Source organism: Petromyzon marinus, unplaced genomic scaffold (assembly GCF_048934315.1).
Source record: "Petromyzon marinus isolate PM22_M1 ecotype Great Lakes invasive population unplaced genomic scaffold, UKy_Petmar_22M1.pri1.0 PM_G_Scaffold_4, whole genome shotgun sequence".
NCBI classification, from domain to species: domain Eukaryota; kingdom Metazoa; phylum Chordata; class Hyperoartia; order Petromyzontiformes; family Petromyzontidae; genus Petromyzon; species Petromyzon marinus.
In genome coordinates this window covers 1-14,037 of record NW_027422983.1, presented here as the reverse complement: position 1 = coordinate 14,037, position 14,037 = coordinate 1, and the positions used below count along the sequence as shown (strand labels likewise).

Genomic DNA, 14,037 nt, shown 5'->3' with positions numbered 1-14,037 from the left:
GTGACATCACACGTGGTGAGAACACACGTGGTGGTGACAGCCTGCAGGGACGCACACGGGGTCCCCGACTTACGACAATCCCCGACTTACGACGATCCCCGACTTACGCTATTTCGATGTTACGATCTTATGATAAGACAAAATTGTTAAGATATTTTAAATTTCGCGTGGCAGGCAAACGCAGCGACGTGCGAGGTACGAATCTTGGCGAGTACAGTACAACATACGATACGCTACGTTCAATGCATGTTTAAAGTTGTTATAGCAATACAGTATTGTAATAAATACATATGGTATATAGTTTATACAGTACTACTGTAAATGATCTGTTTTTGCCAAATAATCACCATTCTTTAAGGCTCCCGGCTAGGCTACGGACGATATTTTCGAGTTACGGTGTTGGTGGCTGTAACGCAACTCCGTCGTAAGTCGAGGACTACCCTGGAAACGCCTTACCCACAATAACAACAACAACGTTTTATTCTTAAACAACGCCTTCTTATTTTAAAGTGCGCTAAAAGGTAAAGAACAGGAAGAAGTCGAGTGGACAACGGGAAGTGATCACAAGGCTTTAAACGCGACGTAAACACAGAGAAGTGAAGATTAATAATAACAATAATAATTAAATAGTTTATAACTCACCGCCGTGAGAGAAGGACGTGGCGCCTGCTTCCCCGGCGAAGCGATTCCACACTTTAGGGACCGCGGCGTTTCATTGACCTAGCCCAAAAAAACATTAAATTAAATAATCCGTCCATACAAAAAAAATTGTAATTGCTTTAAAAGAGCCGCTTAATTGATTGATTACTTTATAAATTAATCTTCAACGTGCTACTTTTTTGTGTGTGCGTGTGATGCTGTCCGTAACTCGTTAACATGCACACGGAGCAGGCGCGCCTCAGACACGCGGCGCCTGCTCGTCGCGCGAGACGATTCCGCAGTTTAGGGACCGCGGCGTTTTTCCCACCTGCACAAAAATTTTTAAAGATGCCGTCCATAAATCTTATTTTTTATTCCTGGAAAGGAGGCAATTAATTGATGAATTGATGCCGATTTGAATACAGGTTATGCATCCCCCCTCCTCTTTTCATGAAAAAAAAATAGATGGACTAGTCCTGGGCAAACTGCCAATCGCTGCGCGTGACGCCAACGTTTTTTATAAATAAATAAATGTGCCGTTTAAAAATAAATTTATGCAAACCGACACACCTGATGATGACCGTTTGAGTTATGGTCGAAACGTCGTGAGAATTTTTTATTGTTTTATATATATTTTGTTATTTTGTTGTTTCTCTTCAACGTGACTTTACCGAAAAAACTAAGAATATAGGTTATGCATCGTCACCGCGTGCAACATGTGTGATTGATTGGACGACAGGAAGTAGACTACATTTTTATTACAAGAATTTTGACCACGACAGACAGAGGAATCAAGTTCGGTAAAAGCGTTGAAAAATTTTAGAGGGGCAGAAATTACTCCATCGAGAACACAACATTTTAATTCAAACCCAGTAAACATGCAACGTTGAGCCAACGTTGGCATTTGGTTAACATAGGTGTACACACAGTGTGGTTAACATAAATGTACACACAGTGTGATTAACATAGTGTACACACACACTGTGATTAACATAGTGTACACACACAGTGTGATTAACATGGTGTACACACACAGTGTGATTAACATGGTGTACACACACAGTGTGATTAACATAGGTGTACACACACACACACACAGTGTGATTAACATGGTGTACACAGTGTGATTAACATAGGTGTACACACACACAGTGTGGTTAACATAGTGTACACACACACACAGTGTGATTAACATAGGTGTACACACACAGTGTGGTTAACATAGGTGTACACACACATAGTGTGATTAACATAGGTGTACACACACATAGTGTGATTAACATAGGTGTACACAGACACACAGTGTTACTATTATGATGGGCTCATCTTGCCTTAGCAGTAGTGTGACATCAGACGCTGAGTTTGTATTGTATTTTTCTCAAGCAGCTTTGAATTAGCCCAGCTAATTGACCCCGCGGTGTGAAAGTGGTAACTCTACATGTGTGGCTTGCCAGAGGCAGTCTTCACTGCAGTGAGCATTGGTGATGATACCACACTGATGAGTCTGATCAATGACTACATGGGCCTAGAGTTACCCATCTTTGTATTGGTGATGATACCACACTGATGAGTCTGAGCAATGACTTAATGGGCCTAGAGTTACCCATCTCTGTATTGGTGATGATACCACACTGATGAGTCTGATCAATGACTACATGGGTCTAGAGTTACCCATCTCTGTATTGGTGATGATACCACACTGATGAGTCTGATCAATGACTAAATGGGCCTAGAGTTACCCATCTCTGTATTGGTGATGATACCACACTGATGAGTCTGATCAATGAATACATGGGCCTAGAGTTACCCATCTCTGTATTGGTGCTACCTGACAGTCGGTCAGATTTGCTCAGATTTATTTTGACAGTGACCAAAGGTATGAGAACCACAATGCACTGCTTAAGAAGAAACCGTTCATGTTTATTTGCAAGTAAAACATGATTTTACAACCTGCGCTGTTATGATCGGATTTTTTCGTCAATTACAGGTTTAAATACTCTTTGTTGGTGATATTAAAGGAATTGCCAACACTGGATCAGGACCACAAATACGAATATCTTGCCATGATCGTTTGAGTAGGAAGACAGTTTTATCAGTAACATAATTTTTTCTAAATTAATAATAGTCTAAAACAATGAATGATTCCCTTGTCTCACATGCAAGAGATAATTCTGAACCTAAATGCTGTCACCCAGTCACACACAGGATTAAATGTGCCCATTTAAAGTGTACATAATTATCCACAATGAAATTACAGCATTACACCTGTCCGTAGCAGCATCTTTCACATGTCGATGCAGAAAACTTCGAACCTGACTCTGCTATCCCTACAATTACACGTAATTTCATTAATACACATTCTTTCTGAGAGGTGCATAAGTTATAAGGTCGCAATATATAAAAACAAGTAGCAGACACAGTTCGCACTGTTTAGTGGAAGTGTCTGGGTGGCTTTGGGCTAACACTATGCCCCAAAACAGAGACATGAGATTGGTACAAATTCCACGCATGGTTATTTTTTTTCTCAATTATTTTAACGGCTAAACAGATGGCACATTATGTTCAGTGTATTTGGTAATGTTGTTCAGTGTAACGCAGTGATAAAAGTGTCCAACCTATAACCAGATAGTTGCCAGTTCAATTCCCACACAAGAGGTAGATTCTACAATTATTCCAGTTTAACACGTAGGCTTTTGCGACCAATTATTCCTCCGGGATTGACGCAGTAAGTACCGCTTTGTGGAACGGCAACGATAGCTTCACAGACATGTCCTTAAAAAAATATCTTCACTGGCTGAGAAACTCCCGTGAAAATAAGTATCAACCAATGCTCACTTAGGCTTGAAGACATTTTCTTACTATGTCTCTTTGGCCATTTGAATTCATGGCCAAACATAAAATGGCCAGAGCGGAGCCGGGCCCGAACAGCGTGGCTTTTAACTGCAGGCCGACCCACTATTTGTCGGCGTTCGGTTGGCCTCTTGACCAGTGGAAGTTGTCTTCTTTGGTTCTTTCGGTAAGGTCACGTAGAATGAGAATAAAATAATAAAATAACTCAATAAAATTCTCACAACGTTTCGGCCACAACGCAAGCGGCCGTCTTCAGGTGAAAGGTACAGAACTGTCGGGACGACAGAGCTTCAATGAATGATGTTAAGATTCGTAGCGACTTTTAAGCTGGTTGGGAGAAGTCGCTACGAATCTTAACATCGTTCATTGAAGCTCTGTCGTCCCGACAGTTCTGTACCTTTCACCTGAAGAAGGCCGCTTGCGTTGTGGCCGAAACGTCGTGAGAATTTTATTGTGTTATTTTATTATTTTATTCTCATTCTACGTGGTGGTGACTTTACCGAAATAACCAAAGAAGACGAATCCTTGCAGTCACGAAAGCTTCAAATCGAAATTTAACAGTGGAAGTCAGTTTGCGATGTCACGAGATTGCGTGCGGCACGACGCCTCATTAACTGAAATTTGCAACCGTCGCGAAGATTCTGCGACGCTTTCGTTGCCGGTAATCTACAGCTCACTCCAGCGCTGTCCTCCAGACAGTCTCGTCCCTTCACCTGATGAAGGCCGCTTGTGTTGTGGCCGAAACGTCGTGAGAATTTTATTATTTTATTTTTTACCTATGTGACTTTACCCAATAGAACCAAAGAGTATGAATCTACAGCCTCCTTGAACACCCCCCACCCCCCCCCCCCCCCCACAGCTTGCCGACCAAAGCTCTGACGAGCTGAGCTTTGACCGACAACTCGCTCCGTGTTCTGCATTCCTGAAATCGGTGCCCTGCCAAAAACGCAACATCAATCACCGCACGGCCTGCTGATGTATCTGTTGTGCGGCTCGATGGCCAGGTTCCTGCTGACACGCGGCTTGCGCGGCCAACTCGTGGTCATCCCAAATGTTGCCAAGGGTCTCTTTGCTGAACGGCGGCGGCGGCGGCGACTCCATCTCCTGACCCACCTCCACAGGTGGCGTCTGCACCGACTTGGGCACCAGATGCTGCTCCTCCTGCTGCTGTTGCTGCTGTTGTTGCTGTGGCTGCTGCTGCTGCTACTGTGGCTGCTGCAGTGGCTGCTGCTGCTCCTCCTGCTGCTGTTGCTCCTGCTGCTGTTGTTGTTGTGGCTGCTGTTGCTGTGGCTTCTGCTGCTGCTGTTGCTGTGGCTTCTGCTGCTGCTGCTGCTGCTGTTGCTGCTGTTGCTGCTGTTGCTGCTGCTGTGGCTGCTGCTGTTGTTGTGGCTGCTGCTGCTGCTGTTGCTGCTGCTGCTGTTGCTGCTGCTGCTGTAGTGGCTGCGGCTGCTGCTGCTGTTGAGTTGACTGGTGACGAGGCACACGTGGTATGGCTGAGGCTGAGTGGGAGGGCTGCTCAGAGTGGACAGCAGGATTTTCCTGAAGCTCCATGACCTGCTTCCTGTTGAAGTTGTATTTACTGAAGAGTTCGAACATAGGGGGAGGACGTAGAGTTAGAACAGACACACAGGTCCATGCCTGTGTGTGTCTAATCATGTTAGGTTCAAGCCCATCTTGACACACACAGGTCCATGCCTGTGTCTAATCATGTTAGGTTCAAGCCAAACTTGACACACACAGGTCCATGCCTGTGGGTCTAATCATGTTAGGTTCAAGCCCATCTTGACACACACAGGTCCATGCCTGTGTGTCTAATCATGTTAGGTTCAAGCCCATCTTGACACACACAGGTCCATGCCTGTGGGTCTAATCATGTTAGGTTCAAGCCCATCTTGACACACACAGGTCCATGCCTGTGGGTCTAATCATGTTAGGTTCAAACCATCTTGTGATCCTTGAACCCAATATCACACCGTGCCCTTGACAGCAATATAATTATTTAACATCAATAAAAACATCTAGGATTTACTGCAGTAATTAACACCACTGCATAGTACTGTCGTTTGTAGTAGTTTGTCCCCAATATAACATAAGTGGAAACAACCCTGGGGCAAAATCTGAAAACCATACTCCCCAATCTCTAAAAATTAAGAGTGTGCAACTTAATGTTATGTTTAAATAACGGTCGCTAAGCACAGGCCCAAAATGCTAAGAAGCCAGCAACAGCACCAGAGGAATGTCTAATCGTTTAGCGTTCATCTGCTTATTTAATTCAGCAAGGTGATGAGAAACCTCAACCATAAGGGCCCATCTACCAATGAGTCACAAGGCACCATGGGTAATGCTGGAGCGCCTCACCGAGTCTCAGGGCATCCGTGATGGACTAGGACGTGAAATTCGCACGCACAGGAATCCACATATCAGCTTCATTTAGTCGTCATGGATATTGCTTAAAATATTTGCCATCTGTTGCACAATGGCATACTCTTCTCGATTTGAAGCTTTCGTGACTGCAAGGATTAATCGTCTTTGGTTATTTCGGTAAAGTCACCACGTAGAATGAGAATAAAATAATAAAATAACACGATAAAATTCTCACGACGTTTCGGCCACAACGCAAACAGGTCTGTACCATTCACCTGAAGACGGCCGCTTGCGTTGTGGCCGAAACGTCGTGAGAATTTTATTATTTTATTTTATGATTTTATTCTCGCTCTACGTGGTGGTGACTTTACCGAAAGAACCAAAGAAAATGGCATACTCGTTGTTTTTAGTAGTCTCTCGTCATGCCAACTTGACAACAGTATTTGTCCTCTGGAGACACTGGCCTCCACCGTGTGAATGTTGAATTGACACGACTACCTCGGTCCCACCGACATCGCTCATTTGATCTGGGAGACAACTTTCACTTTGACTAACAGTTAATCTTAAAGCAGTGATGGTTTTGGGCAGCAGTGATGGTTCGGGCAGCGACGCATAACCTGTATTCAATTTCCCTTGGGTAAATTCGGCTTTAATGGGTAACCGGTATTGGTTTGTAAACATAAATTGTGTAGAGAAAAGAGCACGTTGCTGCCTCGTGAGCCACAACTCAGCCTTAATAGGTCTCTTAAACGGTCACTTAGGAGAGCTTTGTGTTGTTTTGTCGTGCAAATCACCAAATCAGCTGCTCCACGCACGGCAGGATCATCTCCCAGGCAAGGCCAGTGAAGTGTTGCATGTACAGAGTCCACGCAGAGGGCAGCTTCACTTCTATACGGGCCAATGCTATGCTTGCAGCCGCCACCACGGATGGACGGAAACTCAGGAATACGTGGTCTGCATACACACAAAGACAAAACCCTCCGTTTAGCCTTAACAGACTGTTGGGGCAAGTGCTGCTAGCGAGTAGCAGCACCTATGAAGGTCGGCACTGTGGCACACGAGGGGGTGGGTGGCCAGCACCACGCCCGGCCGCCTTTGTCTCCCCAGTGCTGGCGATGTTTACACACCACATTGAGTTACTCATTTGAGGCCGAGTCGACCTAGGGGAGGCCCAGGACCGGTTCAGATAATCGTCACCGGTGATAGCCGTGAGCGGGCGTTGGACCAGGGTGTCCAGGGTCGTAGCTGCAGCGTAGCGCTAACCGCTACGCCACCTCTACCCTGCACACAGGAATGACAGGCAGGCACACACACACAGACGCTTAAACGCACAAGCACCCAGTGAACGAGGAACGTTGGGCCAAGGACACCCTGAACATTTGAACAAACATTCCGACTAAAATTTTGATTTAAAGCTTTTGTGACTGCAGTAATTCATATTCTTAGCTCTTTCGGTAAAGTCACGTTGAAGGGAAACAATAAAATAATAAAATATATAAAACAATAAAAATTCTCACGACGTTTCGACCATAACACAAACGGTCATCATCAGGTGTGAAAAGCAACGGCAAGAAACATTTGAAAGAAGTGTCGGTTCGCATCAAATTATTTATTTTATTAACGGTGTTTGTGTGTGTTTATTTATTTATTTAAACGTTAGCACTACGGGCAGCGATTTGGCAGTTTGTTTAGAAGGACGAGTCCATCTATGTTCTGAAAAGAGGAGGGGGGAGACGAAACATTAATGTATGTTGTCTGAAAGCCACCGTAAGCGTGAACAATCAATTAAGACCTGTTCACGCTTACGGTGGCTTTCAGACAGCATACATTAATTTTTCGTCTCCCCCCTCCTCTTTTCAGAACATAGATGGACTCGTCCTTCTAAATAAACTGCCAAATCGCTGCGCGTGGCGCTGACGTTTTTTTAAATACCCCGTTTTAAAATAAATAAATTAATGCAAACCGACACACCTCATGACAACCGTTTGTGTTATGGTCGAAACGTCGTGAGAATTTTTATTGTTTTATATATATTTTATTATTTATTTGCTTCCCTTCAACGTGACTTTACCGAAAGAGCTAAGAATATCAACATTCCGACGTTGGAAAAAAATATATATTCGGTGACGTTTCAGGCACTGTCCCTTCTTCGCTGGTCACCTTAGCGTTGCCTACGAAGCGCTCCTCTACAGCTCTGCGAGTACCTTGCAGGGCGAGCTGAAGGAAGTGGGCCGTGTACTTGGTCGTGTACGCGTGCCGGTAGGACGAGCCTCCAGCCGGGGCGTCCTCACGCCGCGACAGCCACAGGAAGTAGTCCACGAAGTGCGCCGCTGTGGGCGTGCACAGGTTCCAGTCGAGTGTACACAGCAGCAGGAACTGTGCAGGGGGGAGGCAGACGGGAGAGTGGGCTGGCACGGCACAGCTGCCACCACTGCGTAAAGCATTCAGTCCGCCACGCTGCTGTGTGTTGCCTGGAGGGTTTATTTAACTATTCTAGATTTAAAGCTTTCGTGACTGCAAGGATCCATACTCTTTGGTTCTATTCGGTAAAGTCACGTAGGTAAAAAATAAAACAACAAAAATCACGACGTTTCGGCCACAACACAAGTGGCCTTCATCAGGTGAAGGGATCAGGTGGTCTCGAGGACAGCGCTGGAGTGAAACACAGCCACGCTCAGACCGCGACCTTTAAGCTGTGCGCAAGGAAACAAGGTGCCTTGACAAAGGAATTAGCATAAAAATTAGCATTTGATTGGCCGACTTAGCATAGAAGTGGTGTACGTGCGGGTGCACTTGCCAGTTGGCGCGGGGGGGGGGGGGGGGGAGTTTACCTATTGATGGTGTGAAAGGGGAATTTAAGAGCTGCGAAAGTTTGGGGTACCACTACTTGAAAAATATACTGTACCACTGAAAATTAGTTTAATGTTTGGTTCGATTTAGAACGTCTTTCCAATGGTTGCTTAACTAGTCGGGTTGGTGCATGGCTCGCAAACAGTTCAAATGTCTGGTCAAAGAGTCAACTCGGCCCTTCGTCTGCACGGGTAAATGCAATGACCGTCATATTCTTTTGGGTCTTTCGGTAAAAGCCACGTAGATTGAAAAAATAATAAAAAATATCACGACGTTTCCATTGCAACGCAAGCAAATCGTCACGGGGTGATTGTTTTACGGAGAGACTGAGCCCCACCATAGGGAGAATTTCCTGCACTTGTTCCAGCGCCGTGCAAATAAATGAGCACCACTCCACGTTCATTTGTCAGGTCTGCTGTGGTAATATTATTCTGCAGCTTTTGCCTTCCTGTTATCTAGTAAGAAGACACGCTTCTATATTCAAATTCGGGCTGTACATTCAAATTGTCTACAGAATAATTAGTTGGCATGAAACAGAGATGATGTGTTCATATTCTTTGGGTCTTTGACGTTTCGATCGCAACACAAGCAATCACCTGAGGACGACTGCTTGTGTTGCCATCGAAACGTCGTAATTTTTTAAATTATTTTTCTATCTACGTGACTTTACCGACAGACCCAAAGAGTAAGATTGTAAAGTAACAAGACAAAACAATTGGTTTCTTGAATCAAATCGCGACCTTGAATCATGACAATGCACGGAACGGTTCTGGGGGGTGAAACATTGCATGCCGAATTAACAGGGGCATGCAGCTACCTCCGTCTGCTGCAATTCCTCCTTGGACAGACTCAGCCCTTGCTTGATCATCACCTCCAGCCGGTTCACCCAGTCCAGTCGCGGCACGTGCTCATCCATCTCCTCGAACTTGGCTGCGCAGGGTGTCAGGGACACGCATGCCGACGGTGAGCAAGCGACCAAGCGTGCGAGCGAGAGATGAGCGAGTGATCGGGTGGGTGGGTGGGTGGGTCACGTGAGCGATTGACCGACCTGCTATAATGAGGTAGCAGATTGAGCAGGTGTAGAGGCAGCGGACGGTGATGTCGTGGCGGTCCATGAACACGTCTAACATTGCGATGGCCAGGTGGTGCGTGGTCACACTCAGCTGCAGGCGCTCGCTCAGCGTTGCCAGGAGGTCGACGAAGTGGCGACGGAGGTGCAGCTAGGGCGAGCGTGCGCAAAACCGAGGCAGCGACAGCTCCTGCGAGGGGGAAAAAAAACGAGGACGTGGGGGTTGGGAGGGCAGTTGGGACGCTGTGGAGTTGGGTCAAGAGGTCAAGAAGTGTTTTGAAACGATAATAGATTATTCTGGGGGTCTAAGGAGGCGACGCGCCCGGTGACGGTGGGCCACAGCATTTAATTTTCGCCGTCACGCAAACCAAGAGTGACAAAAGCCACGGCCAAATTGTCTCCCTGTCCAAGCGAGTGAAAGATGGCGAAGAACTCATTCGGTAGTCCGCAGCCTACGATGAAACAAAACCACGAGGTGTGGAGATCCGTAGCTCCAAAGCACAGCCACTTTTATTCTTCCACAAGGTACCATGTCGCTCGTGTTATAGTCCCCGGAGAGATAGGGGGCCGGGTCGACCCGCTGGCCAGGATTGAACTTGCAACCTCCTCGCTGCGAGTCGAGCACTCGAACGTACGTGCCGTGTAAATCAGTTCGTAGGATTTGTGTCTGCGTGTAGGAGGCCTATTGATGAGAGAGGCGGATACCTTCTTTCGAAGGACGCGGTAGATGTCATCTGCCAACTCGCCTTGCCACCACTCGCTTCTGTCCATGTCTTGGTCCGTCGCTCGCGCCTCGTGCTCAGGAGTTTATTACTTGGACAGGCACGTGCTGGGTACACACAAGTGTTCACGAGTGGAGTTTATTACTCGGACAGGCACGTGCTGGGTACACACAAGTGTTCACAAGTGGAGTTTATTACTCGGACAGGCACGTGCTGGGCGCACACAAGTGTTCACGAGTGGAGTTTATTACTCGGACAGGCACGTGCTGGGTGCACACAAGTGATCACGTGACAGATTTGACGTCACAGCTCACTTGCCGTGCAAAAAATATATGCATTATTGAGCTCCCCCCACAAAAATAAAGTGTATTTGTATAATGTTTGCATGGTGTACAGTCTGGAAAGTACCCACATGGCAAATTTCCAGTTTGTTGCATGTGGAGAAGTACAGACAACACACACAATCACAACTTTGCCTTTCGTATATATGGAGATTACCACAGGTTATACCACGGGCACTTCGTGCTCAACAGAGCATTAAGAATAAAGGCAGAATTTTCACAACACTTGGAAAAGAAACTACATTTGCAATTTTTTGCAAAAAAAAGTAACACATTTTTCCACGCGTAAAAAATTCAATTATTGACACGTGTGCAAACTTCATAATGTATTTGCTTGAGCAAGACCGATTACATTATTGACGAAATCTTAAAGTGCTCATGCTAAACCGGCTTCCAAACATCTCAAGCTCACACCCTACCCCCCGCTATGCATGTGGAATAATGTAAAAAATATGTCCTGTTATGATGAAAAACAAAACAAAGTCTTACCAAACACTGTCCATTATTACACGGCGGGAAGGGAAATCGTTCAGTTAACAAACCGTGATAGTTTTAACGCCTCAATATGTCACGATATAGTCTAAATACAGCAAGTCTCAAGTCTTTCACGGTAACTACGGACGGAGTGGGCAGCACGCAGCCACGTTGGAGTCGTCACGTGACGCAGCCGCCGACTCCCAGGACTCTCCACGCCCCGGAAGTGCTGCTGAGCGCCGGAAGCCGGAGGTGACGCGTCATCCGTGTGCCAGGGACTCCTGATTGGATGAGGTGTGGGCGTGGCCACACCCGAGGGGGAGGCGACGGCCAGGGGATAAAGGGGGGGGGAGGGAGAGACCCACAGAGACCCATACTCATAGAGACCCACACAGACACTCACAGAGACCCACAGAGACTCATAGAGACCCATACTCATAGAGACCCACACAGACCCACACTCACAGAGACTCACACAGACACCCACACAGACTCACAGAGACCCACACTCACAGAGACTCACACAGACCCACACTCACAAAGACCCACACTCACAGAGACTCACACAGACCCACACACACAGAGACCCACACTCACAGAGACTCACACAGACCCACACACACAGAGACCCACACTCACAGAGACTCACACAGACCCACACTCACAGAGACCCACATTCACAGAGACTCACACAGACCCACACTCATAGAGACCCACACTCACAGAGACCCACACAGACCCACAGAGACCCACACAGACCCACAGAGACCCACACTAACAGAGACCCACACTCACAGAGACCCACACTCACCCATACTAACAGAGACCCACACTCACAGAGACCCACAGAGATTCACACTAACAGAGACCCACACAGACCCAAAGAGACCCACACTCACAGAGACCCACACCCACAAAGACCCATACTCACAGAGATCCACAGAGATCCACACAGACCCACATTCACAGAGACCCACACAGACCCACATAGACCCACAGAGACCCATACTCAAGAGACCCACACCCACAGAGACCCACACTCACAGAGACCCACACAGACCCACAGAGACCCACACTCACAGAGACCCACACAGACCCACAGAAACCCACACTCACAGAGACCCACACAGACCCACAGAGACCCACACTCACAGAGACCCACACACACCCATAGAGACCCACACTCACAGAGACCCACACAGACCCACGCTCACAGAGACCCACACAGACCCACACAGACCCACACTCACAGAGACCCACACATACTCACAGAGACCCACACTCACAGAGACCCACACAGACCCATACTCAACAGAGACCCACACAGACCCACACTCACAGAGACCCACACAGACCCATACTCACAGAGACCCATACAGAGACCCACACAGACCCACAGAGACCCACACTCACAGAGACCCACACTAACAGAAACCCACACAGACCCACATAGACCCACACTCACAGAGACCCACACAGACCCACACAGACCCACACTCACAGAGACCCACACTCACAGAGACCCACACAGACCCACATAGGCCCACACTCACAGAGACCCACACAGACCCACAGAGACCCACACTAACAGAGACCCACACAGACCCACATAGACCCACACCCACAGAGACCCACACAGACCCACAGAGACCCACACTACCAGAGACCCACACAGACCCACACTCACAGAGACCCACACTCACAGAGACCCACACAGACCCACAGAGACCCACACTAACAGAGACCCACACAGACCCACATAGACCCATACTCATAGAGACCCACACTCACAGAGACCCACACAGACTCACAGAGACCCATACTCACAGAGACCCACATAGACCCACAGATACCTATACTCACAGAGACCCACACAGACCCACATATACCCATACTCATAGAGACCCACAGAGACCCATACTCAAGAGACCCACACCCACAGAGACCCACACTCACAGAGACCCACACAGACCCACATATACCCATACTCACAGAGAACCACATAGACCCACAGAGACCCATACTCAAGAGACCCACACCCACAGAGACCCACACTCACAGAGACCCACACAGACCCACAGAGACCCATACTCACAAAGACCCACATAGACCCACAGAGACCCATACTCACAGAGACCCACACAGACCCACACTCACAGAGACCCACACAGACTCACAGAGACCCATACTCACAGAGACCCACATAGACCCACAGATACCTATACTCACAGAGACCCACACAGACCCACATATACCCATACTCATAGAGACCCACAGAGACCCATACTCAAGAGACCCACACCCACAGAGACCCACACTCACAGAGACCCACACAGACCCACATATACCCATACTCACAGAGAACCACATAGACCCACAGAGACCCATACTCAAGAGACCCACACCCACAGAGACCCACACTCACAGAGACCCACACAGACCCACAGAGACCCATACTCACAAAGACCCACATAGACCCACAGAGACCCATACTCACAGAGACCCACACAGACCCACACTCACAGAGACCCACACAGACTCACAGAGACCCATACTCATAGAGACCCACACAGACCCACACTCACAAGAGACCTACACTCACAGAGACCCACACTCACAGAGACCCACATAGACTCACAGAGACCCACACTAACAGAGACCCACACCAGCAGAGACCCACACTTACAGAGACCCTAAGTAAAACTAAACTAAGTGTATTGCCACCAGG

General features: G+C 47.4%; 1 protein-coding gene across 1 annotated transcript; it reads right to left on the bottom strand.

Moving 5' to 3' along the window:
- Positions 1–4,360: 4,360 nt before the first annotated feature.
- On the bottom strand, positions 4,361–11,518 carry LOC142916571 (cyclin-J-like). Its single transcript, XM_076061691.1, has 7 exons — positions 11,325–11,518; positions 10,478–10,601; positions 9,752–9,962; positions 9,521–9,633; positions 8,058–8,229; positions 6,648–6,807; positions 4,361–5,068 (listed from the first exon to the last, which is right to left on the bottom strand). Exons 3-7 carry the CDS (start codon positions 9,831–9,833, stop codon positions 4,693–4,695), a joined length of 903 nt encoding a protein of 300 aa, XP_075917806.1. The 5' UTR covers positions 9,834–9,962; positions 10,478–10,601; positions 11,325–11,518; the 3' UTR covers positions 4,361–4,692.
- Between the last annotated feature and the right edge of the window lie 2,519 nt (positions 11,519–14,037).